The sequence below is a fragment of the Oryctolagus cuniculus genome, chromosome 7 (assembly GCF_051225735.1).
Source record: "Oryctolagus cuniculus isolate XC-2025 breed Fujian yellow rabbit chromosome 7, ASM5122573v1, whole genome shotgun sequence".
Taxonomy (NCBI): Eukaryota; Metazoa; Chordata; class Mammalia; order Lagomorpha; family Leporidae; genus Oryctolagus; species Oryctolagus cuniculus.
The window spans coordinates 78,891,422-78,905,379 of NC_142873.1; the positions used below are offsets into that span (position 1 = coordinate 78,891,422).

At 43.2% G+C, this 13,958-nt stretch overlaps 1 protein-coding gene across 6 annotated transcripts in view; it reads right to left on the reverse strand.

Annotated features, from left to right (window-relative positions):
• Positions 1-1,395: 1,395 nt before the first annotated feature.
• Positions 1,396-13,958, reverse strand: part of RPAP2 (RNA polymerase II associated protein 2) — a 96,886-nt gene continuing 84,323 nt past the window's right edge. For all 6 annotated transcript variants that reach the window (XM_002715864.6, XM_017346087.4, XM_070078038.2 and 3 more), the window contains 2 exons: positions 6,466-6,615; positions 1,396-1,846 (listed from right to left, as the gene is read on the reverse strand). In XM_002715864.6, the coding sequence (XP_002715910.3) occupies position 1,846; positions 6,466-6,615 (151 nt within the window). In that variant the 3' untranslated portion in view covers positions 1,396-1,845. The remainder of the gene's footprint in view (positions 1,847-6,465; positions 6,616-13,958) is intronic.

The window sequence follows — 13,958 nt, forward strand, 5'->3', positions numbered from 1 at the left end:
TCTGGGTCTCCCACAAAGGTGGCACAGACCCAAACACTTAGGCCATTGCCCACCACCTTTCCAGGTGCATTGGCAGGGAGCTGGATCAAAAGCAGAGCAGCCCAGGCTCATGCTCTGATACGGGATGGATGTCAGCATTGCAAGCGGTGGCTTAACCAGCTGCGTCACACTGCTCACCCCTGGAGTTTAGTTTGCAGTCCTTTCCCAAAAAGAGCGTATGTCACAGAGCACAGGACTCAAGTGCAGAAAGTTCATGTGACTTGGCCACAGAGCTAATTATTGGCAGAGACAAGAAGAGAATTCCTGTTTCTGCCTCCCTGCCCGCAAACCTCCCCAGCCCTCCTGGCTGCTTTCTGGTCCCTTTCCATGACTGGGCTTTAACAGCTGCCGTTTCCTCCAGTGTCCAAAGAACAGATCCGGAGGCCAGCATTGTGGCACAGCAGGTAAAATCACCATGACACAGAGGGTACACGTTTGTGTCCCGGCTGCTCCACTTCTGATCCAGCTCCCTGCTAATGGCCTAGGAAAAGCAGCAGAAGATGGCCTAAGTGCTTGGGCCCCTGCCATTCCTGTGGGATACCAGAGCTCCTAGCTTTGGCCTTACTCAGCGCTGGCTGTTGCAGCTACTTGGGAAGTGAATCAGCAGATGGAAGACTCCTTTCTCTGTCTTTCCCTTTCTGACTTAACTCTTTCAAATAAATAAATACTTAAAAAAAAAGTATAGATCTGCTTTTAACTTTTTTTCTTCCAATAACCCCAAATTTTCTGAGACCCACCCCCCCTTCAAATGTTCTGGAGGTCTTCCTAATTTGCCTGCTTGACAGACATTTTATAAAACAACCCAAATTCTCAAGATTCTTTTTTATTTTTTAAAAATATTTATTTATTTGAAAGGCCTAGTTATGGGGGTGGCAGAAGAGAGGGAGAGGAATGGGGAGGGGGAGGGGGAGAGGGAGAGGAAGAGGGAGAGGGGGAGAGAGAAAGGGAGAGAGGTCTTCCATCTGCTGGTTCACTCCCCAATTGTCCACAACAGCTGGAGCTGCGCTGATCCAAAGCCAGGAGCCAGGAGCCAGGAGCTTCTTCCGGGTCTCCCATGTGGGTGCAGGGGCCCAAGGACTTGGGCCATCTTCTACTGCTTTCCCAAGCCATGGCAGAGAGCTGGATCAGAAGTGGAGCAGCAGTGGCTTGAACCAGCACCCATATTGGTTGCCAGCACCACAGGTGGTGGCTTTTCCCACTACTCCATAGTGCTGGCCCCTACATATCCCATGTTAAAAACCTTCCTTGAGTCCAGAAAGTTCTGAGATTCTTGTGTTTTGGACTTATGAGATTACTATGTTGCTTAGGCCCATTTTACAGCTTCTTTAAAAGAATAATGATTAGACTTCCAAAGGCTTCATCTTAGTTTGCATTTATTGAGCTAATTGTTGTTCATTAGAATCTAGAAGTTAGATTGGGAGGCCAAAATGCTAATTTTCTCAGGTTTTTGGTTAACTTATATGATGGCTAGAATCATCCAGAAAAATTAAGCGGTAATTATATTTTCTTGAATACTCATTCAAGTTTCAACTTAAGACTTCAGCTTTCATTTTCAAATGAAGATACAATGTCTCGTGGTTAGGTTTCATGGACTTGGTTATCCTCGCTGGAGTAACAGTTCTCCTCTATCTGGGAAAGTCATTCTCTGCAGTTAGGCACTGGGAGGTATGGGGTTAAAACCTAAGGCGGTTTTTCTTGGAACAAAGCTAATTATCAGTTACTTCCAGATTCCCACTGGTGCTAGAATTCCAGAAAGAGGGAAGAGGACTCCATCTTCTATTCTGCCTTCTGCCTTCTTGGATTATATCTGTGAAGCAAAAAAAGATAGTTTGAATAAAACATCTAAAATATTTTACCAGCTGTTGTGGACGTGTTGTCTTCCCAACATTCCATTTCTTCCCCATTATGTAACAGTGGTTTGAGTGGAATAGATCCAGCTTCATGTTAAATGTGAGGGGTAGGCCTTGACTGATACAGGTCAATTGGAAAATCCCTTCTTTTCCCCATTCCTGAATGATTCGGTTAACTCATAGCATTCCTGTGTTAATGTGCATTGGGTAGGGTTGTACTCAATTTGTGTGAAGTTCAAAACTCTCACCAGGACAGTGTGATGTGCTGTGTATAGACTGGGAACTATTTTTTTTTTTTTTTTTTTTTTGGACAGGCAGAGTGGACAGTGAGAGACAGAGAGACAGAGAGAAAGGTCTTCCTTTGCGGTTGGTTCACCCTCCAATGGCCGCCGCGGCTGGCGCGCTGCTGCCGGCGCACCGCACTGATCCAATGGCAGGAGCCAGGTGCTTCTCCTGGTCTCCCATGGGGTGCAGGGCCCAAGTACTTGGGCCATCCTCCACTGCACTCCCGGGCCACAGCAGAGAGCTGGCCTGGAAGAGGGGCAACCGGGACAGAATCCGGTGCCCCGACCGGGACTAGAACCTGGTGTGCCGGCGCCACTAGGTGGAGGATTAGCCTTGTGAGCCGTGGCGCCGGCCCCTATTTTTTTTTTTTTAAGATTTATTTATTTATTTGAAAGTCAAAGTTACACAGAGAGAGGAGAGCCACAGAGAATGACGGTTCACTCCCCAATTGGCCACGATGGCTGGAGCTTTGCCAATCCAAAGCCAGGAGCCAGGAGCTTCCTCTGTGTCTCCCACGGGGGTGCAGGGCCCAAGCACTTGTGCCATCTTCCACTGCTTTCCCAGGCCATAGCAGAGAGCTGGATTGGAAGTGGAGCAGCCGGGACTTGAACTGGCACCCATATGGGATGCTGGCACTGCAGGCGGCGGCTTTACCTGCTACACCGCAGTGCCGGCCCCTAAAACTGGGAACTATTGAACAATTGTGTCACCTCTGGTAGTCAGCTTCTAAGATGACCCTGCATGTTGCTGCCTCCTGGTATTCATGCCCCTATATTTGTTCAATTCTCTCATCTTAAATGTAGGCTGGACCCAGTGACTTTCCTAACAGAATATAGAAAAAAAAATGTGATGGGATGCCACTTCTGAGATTAGTTACACAAAGACTGTGGCTCCTACTCGGGGATCCTCTCCTACCTGCTTGCCACATGCCATGCTGTGAGGAATGCTACAGAGAGGTCCACATGGTAGGGAATTAGGGGAAGTCTCTGGATAACAGTCAGTGAGAAATTGAGGCTCTGAGCTCATTAACCTGTAAGGAACTAAATCCTTCCAATAGCCATGTGAGTAAACTTGAAAGGAGACCTTCTGGTTAGGCCTCCTGGTGACACTGTGGCCCTGTACGTGGCTTAACTGCAGCCTCAGGCAAGAACAGGCCAGAGGCTCCCGGCTCATCTGTACTCAGATTCCCGTTTAAGCCACTAAATTTGAGTGATTTGTAAAGCATCAAAAAATAATATACTATCCTAACAGAAGTTGGAGCTATATATTTTCCCTGTTAGTTGAAAGCATATTAACATATACTACCTCGTAATGATCTTGGAAAGGTTATTAGGCATTAAAATGTTTACATTCAAATGAATTTACCATGTTATACAAAAATCATACAGACACAAACCTATCTACCTACTTAACCTGTCTCCACTTCTCATATGGAAAATTATATAATAAAGCCTCAATCATTGACAGCCCCTTATAATACTGACAAAGTCTGCCTCTGATTACTAAAAAATAAATAATGACCACAGGGTAACTGTTCACTTAAAAAATATCCATTGTTTAAAGTCATTAAAATCACATTCACATATCAATTTACATATAAACTTTAAACTTTTCCATTTGGGAGGCAGAGAGAAAAAGAGACAGAGAGAGACAGAGACAGAGACGATCTCACCAAAATAGGCAGGTGAGGAGATTCAAAACGGATCTGCAAACAGAGACCTCCCATCTGCTGTTTCATTCCTCAAACACCTGCAACAGCTGGGGCTGGGAGAAGCCAAAGCCTGAGCCAAGAATTCCATCCAGGTTTCCCAAGTGGGTGGCAGGGACCCGATTTATGGAGACACCTCCCAGGGCAAGCTGAAATCAGGAGCAGCGCTGGGACCTGAACCCAGGCACTCTGGTATGGGATGTAGGCATCTCAAGTGGCACCTTAATCACCAGGCTAAATGCCTTCCTCTATTTACATATTAGTTTTAAATGATAGTTAAAATGATTCTTAATTGGTATCTATGCATGAAAGCAGGCCTTTAAGGACTTCTGCTTAGGCACTGCGTACTGGGTGAGAAAGAAGCCTTTCAACCAATGGACATAGGGTGTCGAGAAGTGAAAAGTATGACTAATTAAATTCTTGGACACAACATTCAGTAACAACAAAAAACCTTAACCACATCATCTTCTTTATTTTAAAAGATTTATTTATTTATTTATTTGAAAGAGTTATACAGAGAGAAGAAGAGACACACACACACAGAGGTCTTCCATCTGCTGGTTCACTGCCCAAATGGCTGCAATGACTGGAGGCTGGCCCAGGCTAAAGCCAGGAGCCAGGAGCTTCTTCCTGGTCTCCCATGTGAGTGTGCCGGAGGGGCTCAAGCACTTGAGTCACCTGCTGCTTTCCATAGTCAAGAGCAGGGAGCTGGATCAGAAGTAGAGTAGCTAGGTCTCAAACTGGTGCCCATATAGGATGCCTGTGTTGCAGGCAGTGGCTTTACTTGCCATGCCAAAGCGCTGGCCCCAGAGGCACATGACCTTGAAGGGCCTTTGAATTTGAATGTTATGCTTACCCAGACTGCCCTGAACTCAATCCCTAGGTAACAACAGCTTTTGCTTTACAGGATCCTCAGGATTGCAGGGTCATTTGAAACGGCCATTGGGTTCATCTGGGAGGCACTTACTTATATCTATTTTCTAGCAGTTTCAATAAGGGATGATATTCTTTCTTATCTGCCAAACCACTTCTCTCAAATATCCTTCCTATGTATTTAAAGACTTACTTGAAGCTGCTTTATAAAAAAATCGAATAATAAATATAAAGTGAGATACATCAAGTGTGCTTCTGAGAAGGAGATGGGATTGGAGGCAGAGATAAAGAGGCAATTTTCCCTTTTTATTACATATGGAACTCTATATTGCTTAATTTTTAGTTTATAACACGTTTGTGTTGCTTTTGTAATTTAAATTAGTTTTGAGGTCAGCATTGTGGCATAGTGGGTAAGGATGCTGCCTGCGATGTCAGCATCCCACATGGGCACTGGTTCGTGTCCTTGCTGCCACACTTCCAATCCAGCTCCTTACTAGTGGCCTGGGAGAGCAGTGAAAGACTGCCCAGGCCCCTGTCACCCACGTGGGAGATGGGAGACTTGGAGGAAGCTCCTGGCTTCTGGCACTGGCCTGGCCAGCCCTGTCCATTGCAGCCTTCCAGGGAGTAAACCAGCAGATGGAAGATATCTCTCTTTCTAACTCTCACTTTCAAATAAATAAATCTTTTTATTTTTTTTATTTTTTATTTTTTGACAGGCAGAGTGGACAGTGAGAGAGAGAGAGACAGAGAGAAAGGTCTTCCTTTTGCCGTTGGTTCACCTTTCAATGGCCGCCGCGGCCGGCGCGCTGCGGCCGGCGCACCGCACTGATCCGATGGCAGGAGCCAGGAGCCAGGTGCTTTTCCTGGTCTCCCATGGGGTGCAGGGCCCAAGCACCTGGGCCATCCTCCACTGCACTCCCTGGCCACAGCAGAGGGCTGGCCTGGAAGAGGGGCAACCGGGACAGAATCCGGCGCCCCGACCGGGACTAGAACCCGGTGTGCCGGCGTCGCTAGGCGGAGGATTAGCCTAGTGAGCCGCGGCGCCGGCCTCAAATAAATAAATCTTTTTAAAAAAAGTTTAAAGCTTTTTTTTTTTTTTTTTAAAGGAAAGTTCCCTGAGAAGGTCTCATTTGTATTTTAAGACGAATTCCTTCAGTTAGATCATCAAAGTGGTTCCTATCTAAGCAGTCGGGAGTGTGTGAAATGAGAAGGAAGAGATGGAGGGTTACAATGAAGGCAGGATAAAGAAGGTCCATTGTGGTGGGCAGTTCTGAAAGAGGCAAGATTTAACAACGCCAGAACTGTGAGTTCACCTGCTTATCTACATAGGAGCGGACTAAGTATAGGCTGGATAGGAGGGGATTTCATGGAAGAGGCAGAGGATGAGGGTGTTCACAGTGCATCAGTGCAGTGGTGGGGTCCAAGTAAACTGCCACTTATCAAGAAGAACATGTGAGATGGCTTGAGCTTGAGGATGAAACTGAGAGTGGGGAGTTTCCTGGATTGCAAGAACCAGAACTGCAAGAGCCTGAAAAGGAGGAATAGCTACCAGGATGGGACGCAGAATACGAGCGTAGACAGCGAGTGGCTGAGGCAGCTAAGAACAGAGGGAGACCATGTTCTTCCTAATGAGCCCCTGGTTTTTAAAATTTCTAGTATGAAAAATGCATCTACATAGGCAAAACTAAAGTAAAACACAATCCAACTCACCACTCTGGTTGACAGCTTGTTTTAAATATGGTGGTTAAACTTTCGAGGTCTTCATTCTTTAAATGTAATTCATCCAGCAGGGTGGCTATAAACTGTGTGAACACCGCATTTTCCTGTGAATGCTTCTGAATGCCAAGAATCGGGGCCAGTCTGAAACAATCAAAACACAAGGCGCATATCTGTGAAATGAGATGGGCTAAGGACTCTCACATTCACCAGGGCACAGAGATTTTGTGAGGATAATGGGGTCTTTGTGAGTCAACAAAATCCCCAGAGGAAAAATAGGCAGCAGAGAAGTCTCAGGAAAATATCAAAAGATTAAACATTGGGGCCGGCGCCACGGCTCACTAGGCTAATCCTCCGCCTAGCGGCGCCGGCACACCGGGTTCTAGTCCCGGTCGGGGCGCCGGATTCTGTCCCGGTTGCCCCTCTTCCAGGCCAGCCCTCTGCTGTGGCCAGGGAGTGCAGTGGAGGATGGCCCAGGTGCTTGGGCCCTGCACCCCATGGGAGACCAGGAAAAGCACCTGGCTCCTGGCTCCTGCCATCGGATCAGTGCGGTGCGCCGGCCGCAGCACGCCGGCCGCGGCGGCCATTGGAGGGTGAACCAACGGCAAAAGGAAGACCTTTCTCTCTGTCTCTCTCTCTCACTGTCCACTCTGCCTGTCAAAATAAATAAATAAATAAATAAATAAATTAAAAAAAGATTAAACATTGTTAAGTATGGAAAAAAGTCCAAAAGCCTGTATCTATGACATGTTCTTCATCATGGCAGCAAAAGCTATTAAAACTCTGCTCAGAAGGGAAAATTAATGAACTCATTCCACTTGAGGAAGAGTGGTGTGGAGAGGCACTTAGAGCTGAGAATTATTTTAAAAATATAATTTATATGGAATTATTTATGTTATTTACATTGATTATGTCACTTGGAAAAAAGCATTCAATTAACAAAGATCACCTTTTAATATTTATATTTTTATTTATTTAAAACATTTAAAATTTATTTTCATTTTTCTTCAAAGGTCAGGGCCCCCCCCCCCACCCCATACCCACGGAGGGGAAGAGAGAGAGAAAACTGATCAGCCTTCCATCAGCTGGTTCAGTCCTCAAGTGCCCTCCAGCAGGGGCTAGACTAGGTCAAAGCCAGAAACCTGGAACTCAATATGGGTCTCCTTACATAGTTGGCAGGGACCCAAGTACTTGAGCCATCACCTGTTGCCTCCTGGCTATGCATTAACAGGAAGCTGGAATGGAAGTGGAGCCAGGCACTCTGAAACAGGATATAGGCATACCAAGTACGCCTTAACTGCTGAGCCACATGCCTGTCCCCTAATATTTTTATTTTTGAAACACTACGTAAATGAATGACATCTCACAAGGTATTTAATACCAACTTCATAAGAAACAATGTACTTTTTTTTTCTCTAATAATTTCCAGTAAATACCTATAAAGAATGAATGACTGGGGCTGGCACTTGGTGTAGTGGGTAAAGCTGCCACCTGCAGTGCCAGCATCCCACATGGGTGCTGGTTCAAGTCCTGGCTGTTCCTCTTCCAATCCAGCTCTCTGCTATGGCCCAAGTCCTTCAGCCCCTGCACCCTTGTGGGAGACCCTGAGGAAGCTCCTGGTTCCTGGCTTTGGATCAGTGCGGCTCCGGCCATTGCAGCCATCTGGGGAGTGAACCAGCAGATGGAAAACCTCTCTCTCTCTCTGCCTCTCTGTCTCTAACTCTGATTTTTAAATAAATAAATAAATAAATAAATAAATAAATAAATAAATAAATCTTTTTAAAAGAATGACTGACTGCCTATAATAGAATCTTAAAAGTAATTTTCCTTGAAATGTGATTAGTCAACATGATCTCCTGTAAGTCAGCAATATATAGCCTAATTAGAAAGATTAAAGACCATTTTGTCTCTATAGAGAGTATGCTTTGTAGAGTCCTTGCAAGGTACATTCTTGGAAAACTTCTTGGGAAAAATTCTTTCCCCCCAAATAGTCTTACACTTCCCACAACTCTTTCAGATGCATATTTAACCTAAGCCATTGCCGCTGTATAATTCAAGTATACATAAAACAACTCTCGGACTTAACATCAATAAAAAGCTCAAGGAATCAGAGCAAGTCAGTTCTGCAGTAGTGAGTGTGGAATGGGAAACGGTTTCTGAGGGGAAGATTTATTTCTTCCTTGCTTAGCCATCTTATATAGAAGGCAGAAGTAAGAGGAAAATTTTGTCAGAATTGTCCAAAGATGGCTAGGACACTGGTAAATTCTCTTTATCCTTACAGGTATCTTAGCAAGAACTAGAGAGTAGGTGATGCCAATAATAGTTTGGTGAAATCTACAGAGTTCAATTTGGGAAGATCACTTGTAGTGCATTCCTTCCCTCATCTTCCTGTATGGATGACAGCTAGGGAAGGGAGTGCCAAGCTCCTACACTTCATCAGCTTTGTCTGCAGACAGTTAATACTGGCAAACAGGACTACTCCAATCTCCCAATGGTCAGCCCAAGCTAGGTACTCAGGTGAACTTAGTGCTGGTCAGCTTTTCCTGAGGCATCTTCCTACAGAGAAGGTGGAACGTCGAGGCCAACTCTGTTTTTTCTCAAATTTAGGTAAAGTCAATATTCAAAATATAAGTTGTAGGGTGGTATGTGGCATAGCAGGTAAAGCCACTGCCTGCAGTGCCAGCATACCACATGGGCGCTGGTTCTAGTCCTGGCTGTTCCACTTCCAATCCAGCTCTCTGCTATGGCCTGAGAAAGCAGTAGAAGATGGCCCAAGTCCTTGGGCTCCTGCACCCGTGTGGGAGACCCGGAGGAAGCTCCTGGCTCCTGATTTCGGATCAGCGCAGCTCTGGCCATTGCGGCCATCTGGGGAGTGAACCAGCGGCTGGAAGACCTCTCTTTCTCTTTGCCTCTGCTCTCTGTAACTCTGCCTTTCAAATAAAAAAAAAATCTTAAAAAAAAAAAAACCCAAACAAAAAACAAAACAAAATGTAAGTTGCCACTCCCCCACAGTAAGTCTAAAAATACTGGGAATGAGATGACATTGGCTAAAATAAAACCAAAAAGTCCTGAGCATGCAGATCAAATATACTGACTTCACAGAAACCTAGCTCTTGTGTGTATTTAAAATGATATTTATAAGATACATCCAAAACAATTTCTCGGCTTTCAAGCCTAGTATTTGGCTTACATGAAACTGCCATTAGTACTCAACCCAAATTTCCAAACTTAGCCCTAACATTAGAGATAAATGGTGATTACAAGATTCTCAACCTGTGTGCCCAGGAGAGCAGAAAATATGAAGAGTTGTTGCAGAGAAACTGTGAGAGAACCCTTCTGCCAACAATCCTAGTAAGACACTATTTTAGGAATAGTAACACTTCTCTAGCAAAATTTTAAGGCTAAAATGACTCTATATAAATTATTAACTCATTACAAAAAATATATTCAAATTTATCTCAAATTTTTGTTTATAAAGAAAAAAAATCAGGATTAATAAGAAACTTTAGTTAGGAGAGAGAAAAAAAAAAGCAACTGTATAATACTAAGCCGTAGTGAATACCGCTCATCAATCAGGCCTTCTTTCCTTAAAGATCTTGGGAGGTTTGCTTGGAGAATTCTCCAGCTAGGATTCTGAGCAACCACTTCAACTGCTCTGTACAGGCTCCTGAGGTGAAGCCTGTACGCTCCCCAGTCTACCTACAAGCCTGGTGGGGAACTATGCATACAACACAACTCTAACCCTGGCCTTAGGGTCTAAATAGAAAATGAGGCTAATAATACTTCATACCTTAAAAGAGTACCATCAAAAAATTCAAGTGAGATATTGTAGAAGAGCACGTCTTATCAATTATAATAATTATGGTAATCTCAGCTAACATTTGCTGTGTGCTACCTATGAGCACTTACTGTGTACTTGCTCTAAGCATGAATTATCTTTATACTGTGATGCTAAAGGATGAAGTTACCACTTGTTTTATGTTTGAGGAAATACAGGCACAAAAAAGTTGTACTTCTCTAAGGTCACACACACAAAAAATAAGCAGCTTAAACCTAAGCAGTTCACCCCCAAAGTCCAATCTTGTAGCCCATGTGCTACCTGTCAGTCTTTGTAGGCTGTAGATCCCGCTAAAGTTAACCCTTACTTGCCTGGCATGTATTTAGGCATCAATGGACACGCAGAAAGAACTGAATAATTTAAACTTGCACTGCAGAACCAGAGGACTGCAAGTGTAAAAATGCAAGTGGCTGGCAGGCAAAGGAAGTGCTGATACAGAAATCACACCGGGGCTGGTGTCTGCAGATTCTGCAGCAGGCCTTCAGCAGAGAGGCCTAGCAGGCAGCTGAGGATTTCCTGACTATTGTAACACCTGAGCCGACCCGAAGTGTCACTGTATGATGAGACTCCTGCAAAGACAGCCTGCAGATTTGCTTTGCCCTTATTTCTCTCCTTGGATTTTCCTTCTGATATTTAACTGAAAAGACTTCTTCTCTGCCCCCAGTCCCTACCACAGAATGTAAATGATTACGGAACTATAGAATACTCAGTTTCTAAGAGTTACAAGCTGATTTAAAATTCTTTCTGCAACAAGGGTAGGTGTAAATACATAAAGACAAAAGTTCCTGTGCACCTCTAAACATTAATCATCTGGTGGATGACTTCTGGAGAGTCTCATAAAAATTTGTTTTGTCTTTAAAATTATCCTCTCTGGAAACCAAGCTCAAGAACACAAGGAACAAACAAAGTTTTGACAAGTTATGAAATCACAAAAAACAGTGTGTCAAGAAAGATGCTGAACCCTGAAAATCTGACTTAAAATTTTATGAAAGATTCATTTAAGAAAATTATGATTTCTTTCCTATTTTAAATCTAATTTACACTTGAAGTTGAATAAGGATTACATATATTATCTTTATGTTTTATAGTTTCTTTGTCTCATACTTTAACATATTTCTTTACTTAACGGCAGTTGACAAGCTGCCCACTCTCCCAGCTTGGTTGCTTACTACACATCTTCTGATGTTTTGTGTCATCTTTGTAGCAAGAGGTTCTGTGCTTGTATATATGAACTGGAGGCAAGATTATACCATTCTATCAGCCTATTATATTTTAGTTAATGGTAAGAGTTTGTTGTATCCATTGTTAAAGATGCTACTAACCAAGTCCTGGGGTTCTTTTTAGAGTGCATGCTGCCCCACTGACAGGTGTTATGGGGCTGACTGGTGTTGATGTGTCCATCGGACATACAGGGGCACTGCACTGAGCTGGGAGACTGGGTTCTTGCCAGTCTCCTTCTGTTAGCAGTGAGCAATACAGTCCCTTTGTGTGCTTGGAATCAGGTTAAATGACAAGGGAGCAAGTATACTTGCTGCTCTCTACTGTTTCAAGTCTTCATTTTGAAAACACAGACAGCCCTTTCTAACTAGTTCTTTACCATATGGTGAATGGCATGACATCACAAGCAAAAATCCAGTGTCAAACTGAATCTCATTGATAAGACCTTTATTTAACTGACTGCTCCACATATGCTACACATCAAAAGAAAGAGAATATAAGTCAGGTTAGGACAGGTACCTTCCATTTGTTATTACTGAGCTATCAAACAACATATGGTTAACAGGAATTATTATGTATAGTAGTAGTAGTAGGAAGAGTTTCAAGGTTTGGACATGGCAACTGAAATGAAAGATACTTAAAAGTTTTTTGTTTGTTTGTTTGTTTTACAAATGCTTACATCCAAGGGCTTAGAGATGTATGAACTTTTGATTGAGCCTCAGAAATAAGGTGCCCATAATTTAGAGGTCACTGGTTTGATCGCATCAACAGAGAAAATGACATCAGGAGTTCAAGTTGTAGTTGACTGGGCAAGTGGAGCTAAACAACTCATGGAACTCCTATTGTCCATCTCTGGTTGTGCAACACAAACTGAACCTGGATTTTAAAATGTCTTTCCCATTCTGGGCCATATTGCTGCACTTAAACCAAACCACTGGGGACTCTACACCATTGCTGCTAGAACACTGTAAATCACGGACAGTCTGAATTATCCTTTCCTGGTCAATCCGGGGTGACATGTGCCAGTATCACATCTGGCACCTGCCTGAAATGATACAGCAATTTTCTCTGAACCTGATCCTCAAAACTGAGCAGAAACAATAACTCTTAGAGGGAGTTTCCTGAGTGCTCACTATTGGTTTTCAAATTCATAGAATCAGACTGGTAGACTGTTGTAAAATGATAATGAGTAACAGTCTTCATGTACAACTAAATCTTACTGGAAGAAAGAGTCGTGAGAATATCTGTATGAACAAATGTCACCAGAAAGCATGCTTCTCTATGGTTTGGGGTTGGAGGAAGGGACAGGAAGTGAAAAGCCACACTATTTTCTGTACCTATCAGATTTGAGAAATTACTAGGTTCATACAGAGTTCGGCTGTAGTAGGGAAACCTGTGTTCTTCTGATTACCATGCATAAAGGTGATGAAAATGCAAAGACCACTAACAGGTAACAATGGAGACTTTTTTTTCAACATTCACTTTCTCATCCTTCAGAAGTCAGAGCTGGGAAGAAGGTAATGTTTCAATGTTTACATGTGTAAGCACTGTGCCTATCACTTTACCAATGAAAACAAACAGGTATTATAAGACCTGCCACGTTGGTGGCTTAGAATCAAACAAAAGCCTTCTGGGATAGATGAGCCACCTGTATCAGTAACGGCATGGGTAGAAATCTGAAAGATGAGGTTTTACTTTAGGATATTATTTTATGAGGCTACAGTGCCTAATTTCCTCAAGTGTGATTTATTTTCAACCTATTTAACTTTCCTTTTCTTTGATTAAAGTTATTTTTCAATTTTAGAGTAACACGGAATACTTAACAGATAAAAGTTCTTGAGTTAAGGGGTTTATCCAGTGTCATCCTTGTTATGAATAGTGCTAAAAATGAATGTCTTTATCACAAAGGTGTCTTGCTTAACTATCAGGTCTCATCTCTTTCTCCTTGCATGGCAGTGGCAATTGTCACCTTACCCATACTATCCTCTTCTAAAGAATGAGTTGGGATTTTCCCTTCTCTACATGAGCAAGTGCTAAATGATAAAGCATTAAACCAGAATACCTCTGTCCGCACAACCACACCTTCAAAACTGAAACACAAGAGAGCTGTGACCAGTAACACCAAGGGTCAAAATGTCATCTATTTTCAGAAAGTTGAGGGCTGACACAAACCCCAGACATTTTGCAAAATGCCTTTCTCAGATACTGAAATCAAGAAATTCTGAAATCAAGAAAACGTTCAAAAGGAATTTCACCTATATATTTGGGGCTCCTCAACATGCAAGTAATTAGAATTTCATATTTAACATTAACTCTTCCTTTACATTCTTGTTTCTTATTACAAAGAAGACAGAAGAAGATTCAACTTATCGGTGAGCCTCCGACATGTGTGTCCCTGACTTCCTCTCCAAACACAACAGCCAGAGAAGCA